The sequence below is a fragment of the Pongo pygmaeus genome, chromosome 18, assembly GCF_028885625.2.
Source record: "Pongo pygmaeus isolate AG05252 chromosome 18, NHGRI_mPonPyg2-v2.0_pri, whole genome shotgun sequence".
NCBI lineage: Eukaryota > Metazoa > Chordata > Mammalia > Primates > Hominidae > Pongo > Pongo pygmaeus.
The window spans coordinates 5,245,937-5,262,918 of record NC_072391.2 but is presented as its reverse complement, the minus strand read 5'-3'; the positions used below and the strand labels follow the sequence as shown (position 1 = coordinate 5,262,918).

The 16,982-nt window shown below is 52.5% G+C and overlaps 2 protein-coding genes across 3 annotated transcripts in view; both read left to right on the top strand.

The window, feature by feature from the left end:
• C18H16orf89 (chromosome 18 C16orf89 homolog) overlaps positions 1-2,112 on the top strand; it is a 29,344-nt gene extending 27,232 nt beyond the window's left edge. Inside the window, exon 8 of one of the 2 annotated variants that reach the window (XM_063654799.1) lies at positions 1,078-2,112. In XM_063654799.1, the coding sequence (XP_063510869.1) occupies positions 1,078-1,094 (17 nt within the window). In that variant the 3' untranslated portion in view covers positions 1,095-2,112. The remainder of the gene's footprint in view (positions 1-1,077) is intronic. The other variant, XM_054454896.2, reaches the window with a different exon arrangement.
• A 3,322-nt stretch (positions 2,113-5,434) lies between these two features.
• On the top strand, positions 5,435-14,503 carry NAGPA (N-acetylglucosamine-1-phosphodiester alpha-N-acetylglucosaminidase). Its single transcript, XM_054454890.2, has 10 exons — positions 5,435-5,548; positions 5,649-6,104; positions 7,497-7,636; positions 8,893-9,001; positions 10,364-10,492; positions 11,199-11,404; positions 11,491-11,538; positions 12,004-12,105; positions 12,186-12,249; positions 13,688-14,503. Exons 1-10 carry the CDS (start codon positions 5,463-5,465, stop codon positions 13,893-13,895), a joined length of 1,548 nt encoding a protein of 515 aa, XP_054310865.1. The 5' UTR covers positions 5,435-5,462; the 3' UTR covers positions 13,896-14,503.
• Positions 14,504-16,982: the final 2,479 nt, after the last annotated feature.

Sequence of the window (16,982 nt, the reverse complement as noted above, 5' to 3'; positions counted from 1 at the left end):
TTCAAGCAATTCTCCTGCCTCAGCCTCCCGAGTAGCTGTGACTACAGGTGCACACCGCCATGCCTGGCTAATTTTTTGTGCTTTAGTAGAGACGGGGTTTCACTGTGCTGCCCAGACTGGTCTCGAACTCCTGAGCTCAGGCAATCCACCCAACTGAGCCTCCCAAAGTGCTGAGATTACAGGTATGTGCCACCGCGCCTGGCCTAATTTTCGTATTTTTAATAGACACGGGGTTTCACCATGTTGGCCAGGCCAATCTCAAACTCCTGACTTCAGGTGATCCACCCACTTCAGCTTCCCAAAATGCTAGGATTACAAGTGTTAGCCACCGCGCCTGGCCTCATTTTATCATTCTTATGCCTTTGCATCCTCACAGTTTGGCTCCCACTTATAAGTGAGAATATGTGATGTTTGGTCTCCCATTCCTGAGTTACTTCACTTAGAATAATAGTCTCCAATCCCATCCAGGTGGCTGCGAACGCCATTAATTCATTTCTTTTTATGGCTGAGTAGTATTCCATCATATATATATGATGTTTATCCACTCATTGACTGATGGGCATTTGGGCTGGTTCCACATTTTTGCAATTGCAAATCTGCCCCCACCCCCAATCTGGTTAAATTTGATTTGTCCTTTAAGATTCCCCGAGATTGGCTGGGTGCAGTGGCTCACACCTGTAATCCCAGCACTTTGGGAGGCCGAGGCAGACGGATCACGAGGTCAAGAGATCGAGACCATCCTGGCCAACCAACATGGTGAAACCGTCTCTACTAAAATACAAAAATTAGCCGGGCGTAGTGGCACACACCTGTAGTCCCAGCTACGTGGCAGACTGAGGGAGGAGAATGGCATGAACCTGGGAGGCGGAGCTTGCAGTGAGCTGAGATGGCGCCACTGCCCTCCAACCTGGGAGGCAGAGCGAGACTCCGTCTCAAAAAAAAAAGATTCCCCAAGGTTGTCCCTTGTTCTATGAAGCCTCCTCCCCTCCTCACACCAACTTGCCCATCTCATTCCCTACACTGCTCTGTGGCACCTCACTCTGGCTTCATTTGTGTGCTTGTCAATTCTATTTTCAGATTGTGAACGACTTTAGGGCACGGAAGATGTCTCGCTCCTCTTCAAGTGCCTGGCTCCTACTACACAGCCCGGAACATAGAAATGTTTAAAAAATATTTGCTGAATTAAATAGAAAAAATGAAGAAAAAGAAAAAAGAGGCACCTGGAAATGTTTCGTCCAGGTCTTAGCTGGTGGAAGGACCTTGGTCTGTGAGCGTGGTTGAGTCTGGTCTGCCCAGCTGGCAGCCCCCACACCACCCTGCAAGTCCACATGGGATGAGGGGCACCCCTAATGTACCCAACTGGACCTGGGGGCCACCTACCAGACATGCAGCCTATGATAGAATCTCCTGCCCCTCAGATCCTCAACGCCAGGTTCTGGAATGCTGTAAATGCCCTCCCAGCCCTTTACACAACAGGTACTCTACACAGCACGGACAGAAGAAATTGATCCTTTTACGTTTGCATTTCCTAAGAGTTTTATAAAAATGACTTTCGGGCCAGGCACAGTGGCTCACGCCTATAATCCTAACACTTTGGGAGGCCAAAGGGGGTGGATCACTTGTGGTCAGGAGTTCAAGACCAGCCTGGCCAATATGGTGAAACCCTGTGTGTATTAAAAATACAAAAATTAGCTGGACTTGTTGGCACGCCCCTGTAATCCCAGCTACTCAGGAGGCTGAGGCAGGAGAATCGCTTGAACCTGGGAGGCTGAGGTTGCAGTGAGCCAAAATCAGCATTTCAATCTACACTCCAGCTTAGGCAACAGAGTGAGACTCCGTCTAAAAATAAATAAATAAATAAATAAAAAATAAACTAGCCTGGTGTGGTGGTACACACCTGTAGTCCCAGCTACTCAAGAGGCTGAGGTGGGAGGACTGCTTGAGCCCAAGAAGTTGAGGCTGCAGTGACCTATATGATTGCACCACTGTACTCCAGCCTGGGCAACAGAATGAGATCCTGTCTCTAAATAATAATAGAATTATATAACAGAACTTTTTTGGGTGATAAAAAAAATCCTAAAACTGGATAATGGTGATGCTGGAATATCGCTGTATATTTGCTACAAATCATTGCATTGTACACTTAAAACAGGAGAATTTTACAGTATGTAAATTATATCTTAATAAAGTTTTTTAAAAACCTTCCAATGGCTTACTATTTCACTTTGGCTGAAATCCATACTCATTTCCCTGGATCCCTGCATGTACGATCTGGCCTTGGCTTGGCCCTCCCACTTCAACCCTGCTCACCACCTCCACCCCCTTCCCCACGGCCCTTCTCTCCCACCAGCTGGTTCTTCCTGCTGCACCTGCCAAGCTGTTTCCCACCTCAGGCTGTGGCCCAGATCTGCACACAGCCGCATCTTTTCTTTCCTTCAATCACAGTCTAAATGGGCTTGGAGAGGCTTCCCTGCCACACCTGCAACATCCTTCTCTCGCAGTCCTGCCCTTTGCTTCTTGCATTCATCACATAACTGTTTCATGTCTATTTCCCCTTGAAAAGCTAAGCTCCATGAAGGCAGGGATCAGCTGCAATGGAGCACATTCGAGGTGCTCAGCCTGTGGAACACACAAATGATGGTAGAACTCAAATGAGGACGTTAAGAGGGGACAAAAGTATTCCAGGCTGAAGAGCAAAAAAGAAAACCCTTGGCTTCGTTAGCAGTTTTGGCTAGAACTGTGGATATGGGCTGCTCTGTTCAAATGCAGAATTTCTGTGGCACCCGTTATGTGCTTAGAAAAACTTGGCAAAGGAGTAGCAAACCTCAAAGTAGGGAGAAAACCAAAGTCAGAACTTGCCAAAGACTGCCTGTTCCTACAACTCCTAACTGAGGCAGAAAAAAGAGCGCTTCCGGAGGCAGGGAGTAGGCGTCAGGCCTGGGCTCCTCTGCTGGTTATTTTTAGCAGCCCAGTGCAAAGATCAGAAAGATACACTCCCTTCACATCAATATATTGGTCATTTAAGCTTCTAGGAGGAGCAGTCATTTTGTACATGGTTAAAGTGAACTAGGAGCATCAGAGCTGCTCCCGGGACCCCTTTGAGGTCCCTGAATTGTATTAGTTTCCAAAAGCAAGGCATCAGCATGGCCATGTTCTCTGTCAAAGCTCAAGAGTCTGTCCCACGCCTCTCTCCTAGCTCTTGGTGGCTGCTAGCAATCTTTGCATTCTTTGACTTATGACTGCATCACTCCAATCTCTGCCTGTGTTCATATGACCTTTCCTCTGTGTGTATTTGTGTCTTTTACAAGAACACCAGTCAGATTGGATTCAGGGCCCACCCTACTCCAGTATGACCTCATCTTAACTAATTACATCTGCAAAGACCCAATTTCCAAACAAGTTCACATTCTGAGGTTCTGGTAAGGACATGAGTTTGCGGGGGGACACTCTCTGAGTTCACTAACCCTCACCGTGCACTGGCTCAAAGGAGCAGTGGCTCAAAGAGGGGCCTGAGATCAAGCACCAGAAGTGCTGACTGTGGATGAAAAGGGGCTGGCCTTGCCCCTATCTGTGTCCCCCCATATCTGTGGTAGTGAGGGAGAAGGAAAAGAAAAATCCGTTGGGGAAAATTCCGACCTCAGAAGTGGCCTGCCTGAAAAGTCACAGCAACTGGCAAAAATAAAGCAACCTGGGAAAAAACTCAGGCTGAACCTGCAGAGAGAGAAGCAGACAGGGTCCAGCGCAGAAGCCCTTTGTTCTTTGCTTAATTAGCAGGCTCCCGGGAAAAAGTTTCCTCTCCTTTTCAGGCATATACACGGTGGGCTCCATGGAAACTGGCACAGGGAGGAGGGGGCCTTATCTAAAACAAACCCACAGTTACACAAACAAGAGAAGCAGCGATTTGCACTTGCCTAGAGACATACCCCCAGCTGCATAAGATAAGGGGAGCTGCACAGGCAGCTTTACTGGTAAGAAGTTACTCAGTTACCGGCAGGAGAGCAGTGTCTTATAAAAGTTTTCTGCGGCCAGGCACAGTGGCTCAGGTCTGTAATCCCAGCACTTTGGGAGGCCGAAAGAGGCGGATCTCCCGAGGTCAGGAGTTTGAAACCAGCCTGGCCAACATGGTAAAACTTCGTCTCTACCCAAAATACAAAAATTAGCAGGGCGTGGTGGTGTGTGCCTGTAATCCCAGCTACTCGGGAGGCTGAGGCAGGAGAATCGTTTGAACCCAGGAGGCGGAGGTTGTTGAGGTTGCAGTGAGCCAAGATCGCACCACTGCACTCCAGCCTGGGTGACAACAGCAAAACTCTGTCTTTAAAAAAAAAAAAAAAAAAAAAAAGCTTTTTGCACTCAGCTGTAACCCGACAATCCACTCGGACTTCCCTCTCCACTTTGGAGAGCTTTCTTCTTTCCCTTATTAAACGTTCGCTCCAACCCCACCCTTGTGTCCACGCTCCTTGGTTTTCTTGGAGGTAGGACAAAGAACCCCGGTACTAGTTCAGACAAGGAGAAACTGCTATATTAAGGTGCAGTGGCAAGACTGCAACAGTATCAAGCTAACTAGACTTGCCGTGGCTCCTGGAATGGCCCATGCACTGCACTGGCACCAAGACACCACCCAACCCTGGACACCGCACTGGGACAAGAGGCCTAAAGAGAAGAATCTTCTCAAAGGAAGCGTGAAGCACATGCTACAAAATAAACTGGCTTCTGTACTCAGGGCCAGCTTCATGGGCTCACTCAGAAGGTCCCTGGCTTGCTGCAACCATTTGCTCTGACCATCTTATAATTCTTAACAGTTTTCTGGGTTTTTTTAGCAAGTGTCCCCACGTTTTCATTTTGCATTAAGTCACACAAATTATGTAGCTGGGCTGTCTTCAAAAATGTCAAGGTAGTAAAAGACAAAAGGCTGAGGAGCCTTCCAGATTAAGAGATCAAAGAGACATGACAACAAAAAGCAACTCTTGGATTACAGGGTCAGGGGCAGCCAAAAAGGAAAGGAAAAAAAAAAAAAGACATTAGAGGGACAATTTAAGGTTAGCTGTGGATGAGCTCACAGAACTGTCAATGGGAGTTGTCCTAATGATATTTGCCCTGTGTAAGAAAATGCCCTTGTTCTTAGGAGATGCATAGAGAGGTATGCGGTAAAAGATCACGACGTCTGCAATTTGGTTGCAATTGGTTCAGGGAAAAAAAAAAAAAGTACAAGTGATTGAGTAAATCAGGCAAGCCTACCAACAACTGCTAAACATGAATAAAAGTTCTACGAGAGTTCTTTATGTTCTCCTTGCAACTTCCTGTAGGTTTGAGATTACCTGGAGATAAAAAGTTACCATCACCAGCACCGCCCGCCAGCCCGCCGGCCGAAAAGAGCGCAGGTAAATCAGTCCGAGCTAAAAGCGGCTAGGCCGGGACTTGAGTCACATGAGGCGAGCCCACGTGACCCTAGGCCCCGGTCCAACATGGCGACCTCCACGGGTCGCTTGCTTCTCCTCCGACTTGCACTATTCGGCTTCCTCTGGGAAGCGTCCGGCAGCCTCGACTCGGGGTGAGTGCAGCTCCCGGGGCGAGCCTGGTTCGGGGGGTCCCCCCTGTCCTCCGAGTTTAATAGGACAGCCCCCCGAGCTCACGGCCGCCCGTCCCCGCAGGGCCTCCCGCGACGACGACTTGCTACTGCCCTATCCACGCGCGCGCGCGCGCCTCCCACGGGACTGCACACGGGTGCGCGCCGGCAGCCGCGAGCACGAGAGTTGGCCTCCGCCCCCCACGACCCCCGGCGCCGGCGGTCTGGCCTTGCGCACCTTCGTGTCGCACTTCAGGGACCGCGCGGTGGCCGGCCACCTGACGCGGGCCGTTGAGCCCCTGCGCACCTTCTCGGTGCTGGAGCCCGGTGGGCCCGGCGGCTGCGCGGCGAGACGACGCGCCACCGTGGAGGAGACGGCGCGGGCGGCCGACTGCCGCGTCGCCCAGAACGGCGGCTTCTTCCGCATGAACTCGGGCGAGTGCCTGGGGAACGTGGTGAGCGACGAGCGGCGGGTGAGCAGCTCCGGGGGGCTGCAGAACGCGCAGTTCGGGATCCGCCGCGACGGGACCCTGGTCACCGGGTGAGGAGGCAGGGAGCCCCGTGCTGTCGAGGGCAGAGGGCCTGAGATTTGGGTTGTAGCCGTGCTTCCGTGTTCAAGTCAACCAAGCTGAGCCTCTGTTTCCTCATCTGCAGACTGGGGATAGGAATCGCTTCCTTGCAGAGTCTATTCATCATCCAGTATCAGTGAGCACTTGCTTGTATCAGGCAATGTGCTGCGCCCTGGTGAGATAGCCGTGAATAACACAGTCTTTGCCTTAACAGCCCTCCCCCATTGCTAGAAAAATCAACAAAAGCCGGGTAAATAGCTAACATACATTCTGATTGCTGTGTGTGCAGCAAAGCAACCAACGGGGTGAACCCGTTGTAAATAGTGTTGATTTTAAGGAGGGTGATCTGGAACAGGCCTCTCCGAGGTGACCTTTGAGTTGAAACTTGAAGATTAATCACTAAGTCAGCCAAGGTCAGAACTGGAGGAAGAGCATTTCAGTCCAAAGGAACCCCAAGCACAAAGGCTCAGAGGCTTAGCGGGGCTTGTGTGTATGAGGGACTGAAAAAGGAGTGGGGTGTCAGAAACATCAACTCATTAAAACTGATGATTTTTTTTTTTTTTTTTTTGAGACAGAGTCTTGCTCTGTTGCCCAGGATGGAGTGCAGTGACGTGATATCGGCTCACTGCAACCTCCGCCTCCCGGGTTCAAGCGATTCTCCTGCCTCAGCCTCTGGAGTAGCTGGGACTACAGGCGTGGGCCACCACGCCCGGCTAATTTTTGTATTTTTAGTAGAGCCGGGGGTGCGGGGCGGAGCGGGGGAGTGGGTTCACCTGTTGGCCAGGCTGGTCTTGATCTCCTCACCTCAAGTGATCTGCCCACCTCAGCCCCCCAAAGTGCTGGGATGACAGGTGTGAGCCACCACGCCCTGCCAAGACTGATGATTTGAATTATTTAAAATTATCTTAAAAATTATTTGAGTCTCAAAAAAAAATTATTTGATGATGATAAAGCTTGTTCTGATCCTGAGTGGGACCAGGTGGGAGAGATCAGTGGAGAAATGAGGAACGCAATGAAGGGCCGTAACAGGGATCAAGTGGTAGTTGGGCTGGGTATGGCCTGGAGATTGAGGGCCATAGATGGATTTGAGATCTGTTGGGGGATGGTCATTTTTATTAAATGAAATTTAGACTGTTTGCAAAGGCTCGTGGGGATCGTATTGTCAGAACCCTGTCTGGCTTCAGCTCTGACAACAGGGAGATTCCTAGGGCTGTTAAGTTGTCTCAGCTACACTCAGGCCCCAGCAGGTTCCTGGGGCATGAGGGGGAATCTAGCAGCCAGGTTGGGACTGCCAGGGAGAAAGAACCTGACTATCTGCAGTTGCGCCTGCTGGTGAGTGAGCTTCCCACCTTCCCCGGATCCAGGTACCTGTCTGAGGAGGAGGTGCTGGACACTGAGAACCCATTTGTGCAGCTGCTGAGTGGGGTCGTGTGGCTGATTCGTAATGGAAGCATCTACATCAACGAGAGCCAAGCCACAGAGTGCGACGAGACACAGGAGACAGGTTGGATGGGGAGACTGTTGGCAACAGCCCTCTTGAGAACCAGGACCAGTGGGCTGGGCGGAGCTGTTCTTAAGTCTTTCAACGAGTATTGAGCAGCTACTTTGTGCCCAGCACTATTCTGGGTACTGGGGATTCATGGGGATGAAGATAGGCTTATATTGAATATATAGGACAGAAAATAGTTATAGAATATGCTGAAAAGAATTGATAAGTGCTCAGAAAGAAAAATAAAGTTAGGGGAAAGGGGAGAAATGGGGACAGGAGCTGTGCATACAGGAAGAGAAAAGTGAAGAGAAAAAAATCTTCATGGACCTGCAACATCGACGTGGCCAGGAACTTGTTCCAAAGCCCAACACACCTCAGACCTGCAGAATCAGAGGCAAGGCCCAAGAGTCTATGTTTTAACGGGCCTCCATGGTGATTCTGACCCACACTCAAGGTTGAGAACCACTGGGATGCGGAATACTGGGATGAGGACAGGATACCATGGCCGTTTTAGAGTGCGCAGTAAGCTAGGTGTGGTGGCGCACACCTGTAATCCCAGCAGTTTGGGAGGCTGAGGCGGGAGGATCGGTTGAGCCCAGGAGTTCAAGACCTGCCTGGGCAACATAGTGAGACCTATCTCTACAAAAAAAATACAAAAATTAGCCAGGCATGGTGGTGTGTGCCTGTAGTCCCAGCTACTTGGGAGGCTGAAGCATGAGAGTTGCTTGAACCTGGGAGGCAGAGGTTGCAGTGAGCTGAGATCACGCCACTGCATTCCAGCCTGGGCAACACAGCGAGACTCTTTGTCTCAAAAAAAAAAAAAAAAAAGAGGAGTGTGCAGTCAAGGAAGGCCTCACTAAGGAGGTGATCTGACAAAGGAGCAAGCTAGAGAAAAGCACAGTTCCCAGCCAGAGGGAACAGGAAGTGCAAAGTGACTGCAGGGTGGTGAAGGGACACCCAGGAGCTGAGGCAGGAGGAGGAAGAGGCTGGGGAGGGCATGCTGGCCCTTTGGATTTTGTTCTAAGAACAGGGGAAACCATTTGAGGGTCTTCACCTGGAGGCTGGCATGGCTTAGTTTACTTGTAAGAAGAGCCCCTCTGGCTGCCCTGGGGAGACTGGGATGTGCAGAGGCGAGGCAGGGAGACGAGCAAAGAGGCTGCTCTGCTTCCCAGGGAGGTACCGGGTAGCTCAGACCAGTGGGAAGTGGAGTTAGGCAAGAAGCAGGAGGCCTCCCAAGGGGTCGGTGATCAGCCAGGCTCCTTCTCCTTCAGGTTCCTTTAGCAAATTCGTGAATGTGATATCAGCCAGGACGGCCATTGGCCACGACCGGAAAGGGCAGCTGGTGCTCTTTCATGCAGACGGCCAAACGGAGCAGCGTGGGTGAGTCCTGGGAGCTGAGGCCCCCTGGCCGGGGCTCAGTCCTGCTAGGAGGAACGTTGACCCAATGACAGGCACCCTCTGACTCTACCTGCTTTCTGGGATGTTGACACCTATCTGTCCCCCCTCCCAGGGCCCCCTCACCCTCCCACAGGATGAGGGTCCTGAGATCTTTGTCAATTCCAAGAACTCATCATCTTCAGCTTTAGGCCTCACCTTTCCTGAACCCTAGATAGGATACAAGGAAATGGTCACAAAGTTAGCAGGGAGAAGACCTTGGTGCCAATCCCAGCTCAGCCATCCTATGCCATAGGCAAGTCACTCAGCCTCCCTGAGCCGCATTTCTATCCCCTGTAAAGAGAGTGTTTTTGGTTTGCTCTGGCTGCATAACTAACACAAATTTAGCAACACTCAACAGGGAATGTTCTTTTGTTTGTTTGTTTCTTTGAGACAGGGTCTTACTCCGTCGCCCAGGCCGGAGTACAATGGTGCAATCTCAGCTCACTGCAACCTCTACCTCTCGGGTTCAGGTGATCCTCCCACCTCAGCCTCCCAAGTAGCTGGGATTACAGGCACCTGCCACCATGCCCGGCTAATTTTTGTATTTTCAGTAGAGATGGGGTATCATCATGTTGGCCAGGCTGGTCTCGAACTCCTGACCTCAGGTGATCCATCTACCTCAGCCTTCCAAAGTGCTGGAATTACAGCCGTGAGTCACCGCACCTGGCTAATTTTTGTATTTGTAGTAGACGCAGGGTTTCATCATGTTGGCCAGGCTGGTCAACTTGGAATGTTCTATGTTCAGGGTATCCCATGGACAAAACCAAGATGCTGGTCAGGCAGGGCTCTTCTCTTATCTGGAAAGAATCTTCTTGTTTAGGTTATTGGCAGAATCCACGTTCCCTCCTCAGTTGTGGGACTGAGGTCTTGGTTTCCCTGCTGGCCACCATCTGGGGCCTCAGCTCCTTCAAGCTGCCCAGGTTCCTTCCCATGTGTGTCCCCTCCCCCAGTTGTCGAGCCACCCTCTCATCCCCTGCGTATTTCAAATCTCACTTCCTTTTCTGCCACCAGCCAGAGAAGGTTCTCTGTGTTGAACGGCTCTTCTGATTCCAGTGGCTCCACCCAGACCCTCCAGGCCGTTTCCCCTCCCTTAAGGATGCCCTGTGCCATGTAACAGCACAGGCATGGGTGTGATCTCACTTGTTCACAGCTTCCGGGGGCTAGGATGAGACATGCTTGGGGGCGGGGGCCACTTAGAAATGTGCCTGCACTGTGGGCGTGATGCTGTGCACTGTGGAAGGAAAAGGAGTTAAATCAGAAATGATGGTGGGCGCTGAGCCTCAGCAGCGCCGCTTTGTGCCGCAGCATCAACCTGTGGGAAATGGCGGAGTTCCTGCTGAAACAGGACGTGGTCAACGCCATCAACCTGGATGGGGGTGGCTCTGCCACCTTCGTGCTCAACGGGACCTTGGCCAGTTACCCGTCAGATCACTGGTAAGCACGTGAGAGCCGCCTTCATGAGGGCTGACGTCCAGGTCTGCCCGAGCCTGTCTCATTCAGCCAATATTGAGTGACTGCTATGTGCCAGGCAGGGGTTCAAGAGAGCAGAAATAGCTGCAGTCCCTCCCCCAGGATTCCAGTACTACCCAGGCCTAGGAACAGGGTCAGTTGGTCAGCAAAGACCTCCCTGAGGATGACAGAATAAGAACTGAGATCTGAAGGAGGTGGTATCTGGGTGGGGGTGGGAGAGTCTTCCGGGCAGAGGGCACCACATGTGAAAGGCCCAGGGCTGGGAGAGATTACAGGGAGCGGAGGAACCTATAAAAGGCTGGAGAGGGCTGGGCACAGGGGCTCACGCCTGGAATCCCAGTGCTTTGGGAGGCCGAGGTGGGGGGATCGCTTGGGCCCAGGGATTCAAGACCAGTGTGGGCAACATAGTGAGACCTCATCTCTACGAAAAAATTAAAAAAATTAGCCAGGCATGATGGCGCACACCTTATGGTCACAGCTGCTCAGGAGGTTCAGGTGGAAGGATCACAATACCTCATCTCAAAAATAGATAGACAGACCCCATCTCGTAGGTAGGTAGGTAAGTAGGTAGACAGATGAGAATGGAGAGAGGGGTGGTTGGGGGCAGCCTGGAGGGAGTTGAGGGGCTGTCTGGGGGTGTCCTCTTCTCACACATCACATCTCTCTACAGCCAGGACAACATGTGGCGCTGTCCCCGCCAAGTGTCCACTGTGGTGTGTGTGCACGAACCCCGCTGCCAGCCGCCTGACTGCCACGGCCACGGGACCTGCGTGGATGGGCACTGCCATTGCACCGGGCACTTCTGGCGGGGTCCCGGCTGTGATGAGCTGGACTGTGGCCCCTCTAACTGCAGCCAGCATGGGCTGTGCACGGAGAGTGAGTGGGGATTCTCGGGAGGGGGTTCTGCCCAGCCCTGCCTTGCCCTAGGCCCTCACCTGGCCTCCCCGGTCTTGTCTTGGCAGCCGGCTGCCGCTGTGATGCCGGATGGACCGGGTCCAACTGCAGTGAAGGTAGGAGCCGCCACGCCACTAGCGGATGGGGAGACGGTGGCCCCGGCAGCCCCCACTGCTCCTCTGCTGCCTCTGTCTCCACCTTCTGGTCTGGGAACCTCTTGCCTCTTGTCTTCTGCCCCTGCCTCACCTGCAAATCACTGCATGATTCCCCTGTGGCTGCTGCGGCCCGTTCCACAAAGGGCTCGGCTAAAACAAGGATCGCCGGGCTCTGGCTCCAGGGCCCACCTTAAATCCGGAACGATCTCATCTTGAGATCCTAACTGAAGTGCCTCTGTAAAGATTCTGCTTCCAAAGAAGGTCACATTCAGGGGCTAGTCCAGGGAGGGCAGGGGGTGCTTCACCTTTAGCCCGGCTCTGTACACATGGGCCGGGGCGGGTATCCTGTCCTGTCGAGAAAGGCTCTGACACTGGAGGCCCCAACCTCGCTCCTTCCTCCTCCCTCCTCCCATCTCCTTTCCATAGAGTGTCCCCTTGGCTGGCATGGGCCGGGCTGCCAGAGGCCTTGTAAGTGTGAGCACCATTGTCCCTGTGACCCCAAGACTGGCAACTGCAGCATCTCCGGAGGTACCTACCCCTCCGAGGGGAGGGGGTATGGGCAGACGCTCCTGCTCCGGCCCCTTCAGCCTGTCTCTGGTATGTTACAGTAAAGCAGTGTCTGCAGCCATCTGAAGCCACCCTGAGGGCAGGAGAACTCTCCTTTTTCACCAGGTGGGTGCTTCTTTGGGAGCTGGGGCCAGGATGGGAGGGATCCCCCTTCTCTCCCACACCTTTCCCCTGTGAGGTTCATCTCTGCACTTGTCCCCTGCCAGCTCCCTGCCTTAGAGGAAGAGGGACCAGCTCTCCTCACTGTCTGCTTTGGGGACCCTGGAGCAGAGCCTTTGAGTGCCCAGCCTCTGTTGTCAGCATCCCCCACTGGAACTCAGAATGCAAACTGGGCTAGATGAGATCCCAGGGTGGGGGCAGGGGGTTTCCTCATTCTCTCACCCAGGCGGAAGTGCCGTGGTACAGTCAGCTCACTGCGATCCTCCCGCCTCAGCTTCCCAAGTCGCTAGGACGACAGGCACATGCCCCCACGGCCGGCTAATTTTATTTTTTACTGTTTTTTAGAGATAGGATCTCACTATGTTGCACAAACGAGGTGCACAGTCCTGGGCTCAAGTGATCCGCCTGCCTTGGCCTCCCAGCCCCCGTGTCCAGCCTCCAGCTGTGTTTTATTTGGCTTACATAATTTTTAAAAAGTTAAAATATATTAGCAGCATCTGAAAATCACTAACATTCACATTTTTTTTAATTTTTTTTATTTTTTGAGACGGAGTCTCACTCTGTTGCCTAGACTGGAGTGCAGTGGTGCGATCTCAGCTCACCACAACCTCCGCCTCCTGGGTTCAGGCGATTCTCCTGCCTCAGTCTCCTGAGTAGCTGGGATTACAGGTGCCCGGCTAATTTTCATACTTTTAGTACAGACGGGATTTCAGCGTGTTGGCCAGGCTGGTCTTGAACTCCTGACCTCAAGTGATATGCCCACCTCAGCCTCACAAAGTGCTGGGATTGCAGGCGTGAGCACCATGCCCAGCCTTAAAAATTTTTTAATGGCTTCTCTTAAAATATCAGGCCAGGCGTGGTGGCTCACGCCTGTAATCTTAGCACTTTGGGAAGCTGAGGCAGGTGGATCACTTGAGGTCAGGAGTTCAAGACCAGCCTGGTCAACATGGTGAAACCTGGTCTCTACTAAAAATACGAAAATTAGCCGGGTGTGGTGATTTGAGCCTGTAGTCCCAGCTACTCGGGAGGCTGAGGCAGGGGAATCGTTTGAACCCCGGAGGCGGAGATTGCAGTGAGCTGAGATCATGCCGCTGCACTCCAGCCTGGACGACAGGGCGAGACTCTGTCTCAAAAAAAAAAATCAAGAGATGGGGCAGCACGGACCCGCATTGTACGTCATGACTGCCTCTGCTGTTCCCTGCACGTGTTTTAAATGTTGCCCCATCCCCACCTAGTCCATTTTGCTCATAACATTCCCTTTGTGGTCCCTGGAGGCACCTGATTTAGTGCTGTCTATGCCGGGTAGAGGGAAGCCCCTCCAGTGCTCCCCAAACCCAGAGCCCACCCAGCAGTCCCCCACTTGGGGCTTCTCTCCTGTCTGCAGGACCGCCTGGCTAGCCCTCACCCTGGCGCTGGCCTTCCTCCTGCTGATCAGCACTGCGGCAAACCTGTCCTTGCTCCTGTCCAGAGCAGAGAGGAACCGGCACCTGCATGGGGGCTATGCGTACCACCCGCTGCAGGAGATGAACGGGGAGCCTCTGGCCGCAGAGAAGGAGCAGCCAGGGGGCGCCCACAACCCCTTCAAGGACTGAAGCCTCAAGCTGCCCGGCGTGGCACATCTCGAAAGCTTGTTTCCCCACAGTCTGGCTTCTGCAGGGGAAATTTCAAGGCCACTGGCATGGACCATCTGGGTGTCCTCAGCCCCTGTGGGGCAGCCAAGTTCCTGATAGCACTTGTGCCTCAGCCCCTCCCCTGGCCACCTGCCAGGGCACCTGCAACCCTAGCAATACCATGCTCTCTGGAGAGAGTCAGCCGCCTGCTTCCTGCCTGCCTGTGTCTGCTGCTGAGAAGCCTGTGCCCCCGGGAGGGCTGCCGCACTGCCAAAGAGTCTCCCACCTCCTGGGGAAGGGGCTGCCAACAAACCAGACTCAGTGACCACATCATGACAAAACAGCACATCCTGGCCAGCACCCCTGGCTGGAGTGGGTTAAAGGGACGAGTCTGCCTTCCCGGCTGTGACACAGGACCCCTTTTCTACAGACCTCATCACTGGATTTGCCAACTAGAATTCGATTTCCTGTCATAGGAAGCTCCTTGGAAGAAGGGATGGGGGGATGAAATCATGTTTACAGACCTATTTTGTCATCCTGCTGCCGAGAAGTTTTTGTAATCACTTGAATAAATGGATATAATAAAAGGAGCCACCTGGTGGTGTCTGGATTCTGAATCATGGACTTAGGTCACTGCTAGGGCTCAGCAGGTGTGGCTTACCCTGAAACAGAAGTCACAACGGCGTCCTGGAGCCAAGTCCTGTTCCCTGCTTGTTTAATCCAGTGCTTTTCAAACTTTAATATGCCACAGGTCACGAGGAGATCTTGTCAAAATGCAGATTTGGGCCTGGGGTGAGGCCAGCAATTCTGCATTTCCAACAAGCTCGCCGACGATGCTGATGCTTCAGGTCCCCAGATCACACTTCTTGTCTTTCTTAGAAACAGGGTCTCACTCTGTTGCCTTGGCTGGAGTGCAATGGCACGATCTCGGCTCACTGCAACTTTGACCTCCTGGGCTCAAATGATTCTCCCACCTCAGTCTCTCAAGTAGCTGGGACTATAGGCACATGCCACCATGCCCAGCTAATTTTTAAAATTTTTTTTGCAGAGAAGGGGTCTCACTGTATTTCCCAGGCTGGTCTTGAGCTCCTGGCCTCAAGTGAACTTCCTGCCTTGGCCTCCCAAAGTGCTGAGATTACAGGTTCGAGTCACTGCGCCCAGCCCCTGACCATACTTTGAATGACCAGGGCTTAGTTTTTCCTCACAGTATTTTTATAGAATTTAAATTAGTTACCCATGTTTAAAAGTCAAGAGATTTTAAAATAAGGGGGGGGATGCAGTGGCTCACGCCTGTAATCCCAGCACTTTGGGACGCTGAGGTGGGCGGATCACCTGAGGTCAGGAGTTTGAGACCAGCCTGGCCAACATGGCAAAACCCCGTCTCTACTAAAAATACAAAACAGGCGTGGTGGTGGGAGCCTGTAATCCCAGTTACTCGGGAGGCTGAGGCAGAAGAATCACTTGAACCCGGGATGTGGAGGTTGCAGTGAGCTGAGATCCCACCACTGCACTCCAGCCTGGGCAACACAGCAAGACTCCATCTCAAAAAAAACGTCCAGAGATTGACAGAAATTCCAGATTGCTGGTTTCTCTTCAAAGATCCGGCAGCTCTTGTGGACACCTGCACAAGTCACCAGGCCAGCCCAGATGCAGAGAGAAGGGAAACGGGCTCTACCTCTTTAAGAGGAGCTGCAAAGTCAGGCACCTTGAGTCATTCAGGTGTATTCCTAAGAGCAGTTTCCAAGCCTGGCTGCAGATCCTGGAATCTACAGGGATCACTCAGTCTGAGGCCATGGCCATCCTGAAATGACCCTTGGCCTGAGAACCATGACCTCTGAGGGGACATCTCTGTCCTCTGTTGTGCTGGCGGCTAAGTTGGAAAAGTGACAGTACTGTGCACTGGAATCCAGTGGAATCCAGGCCCAGAGGCAGCAGTACCTGAAGAGGGCCTGTCACAGCAAAGCTAGAGGGGTCCCAGGTCAGGTGACTCAAAGATGCTGAGTGGTGTGAGTCCTGTGGCCCCTGGATTTTTTTTTTTTTTTTTTTTTTGAGACAGTCTCACTCTGTTCCCCAGGCTGGAGTGCAATGGTGCAACCTCGGCTCACTGCAAGCTCTGCCTCCTGGGTTCAAGCATTTCTCATGCCTCAGCCTCCCAAGTAGCTGGGATTTCAGGCATGCACCACCATTGCCTGGCTAATTTTTGTATTTTTAGTACAGGCAGGGTTTCGCTATGTTGGCCAGGCTGGTCTCGAACTCTTGGCCTAAAGTGATCCACCCGCCTGGGCCTCCCAAAGTGCTGGGATTACAGGTATGAGCTGCTGCACCCGGCCTATAATTTCTTTTTAATTTGTCATTGTGTTATTGATTTTCTTTGCCTGCCTAACATCCAGTCTCTCTTCTAGCAACAGCCCTGTCTTAGGCTAGGAGTCCCCAGACGCAGAAACTAAGACAACGAGGTGAGAGCAAGTAGGTTACTGGGGAGGCAGCCCCAGGAAACACTGGTAGAGGACAGGGAGGGAAGGCAGCCTGTGCAGGGTGCAGGAGTGAGCAGGTCTATACTGTAGGCAACAGGGGCTCAATCCTGCTGGGGTCCTCTGGGACAGTTGGTAGAACAGGTCTCGGTTGTACCACGCAAGGGCGAGGAAGCTGGGATATTTATCAGCCAACACCCATTCATTATTGGTTGAGGGCCACTCCTGGGGGTTGACTCCCTGGCAGTGCCAGTCTGCCCTATCCAGAGACCCAGTGTGCCCTGGCAACCACAGGGAGCTGTGGGAAAGTTGCAGCTTCTTGCGACCTGAAGCCTTCCATGGTAATGAGAGTGCCCGGGGAGGTGGCCACTCCTGCCTCCTGCTCCATGTCCTGTCTAAGGTCTGCCGTCCAAAATCTTAATGCCTGAGCCCCAAAATGTGCCTCTCCTGTAACAGTACAAGTGTCACACGTTTTGGGTTGCCGGAGACCCCAAAACCCAGGAGCCCTGGCTGTGAGCCTCTAGCTTGTTGTTTTCAGGGTAGTACCTCTCCCCCATTCTCCATCCAGGTGGTTTGGGTGGCACTGTCTTCTCACCCC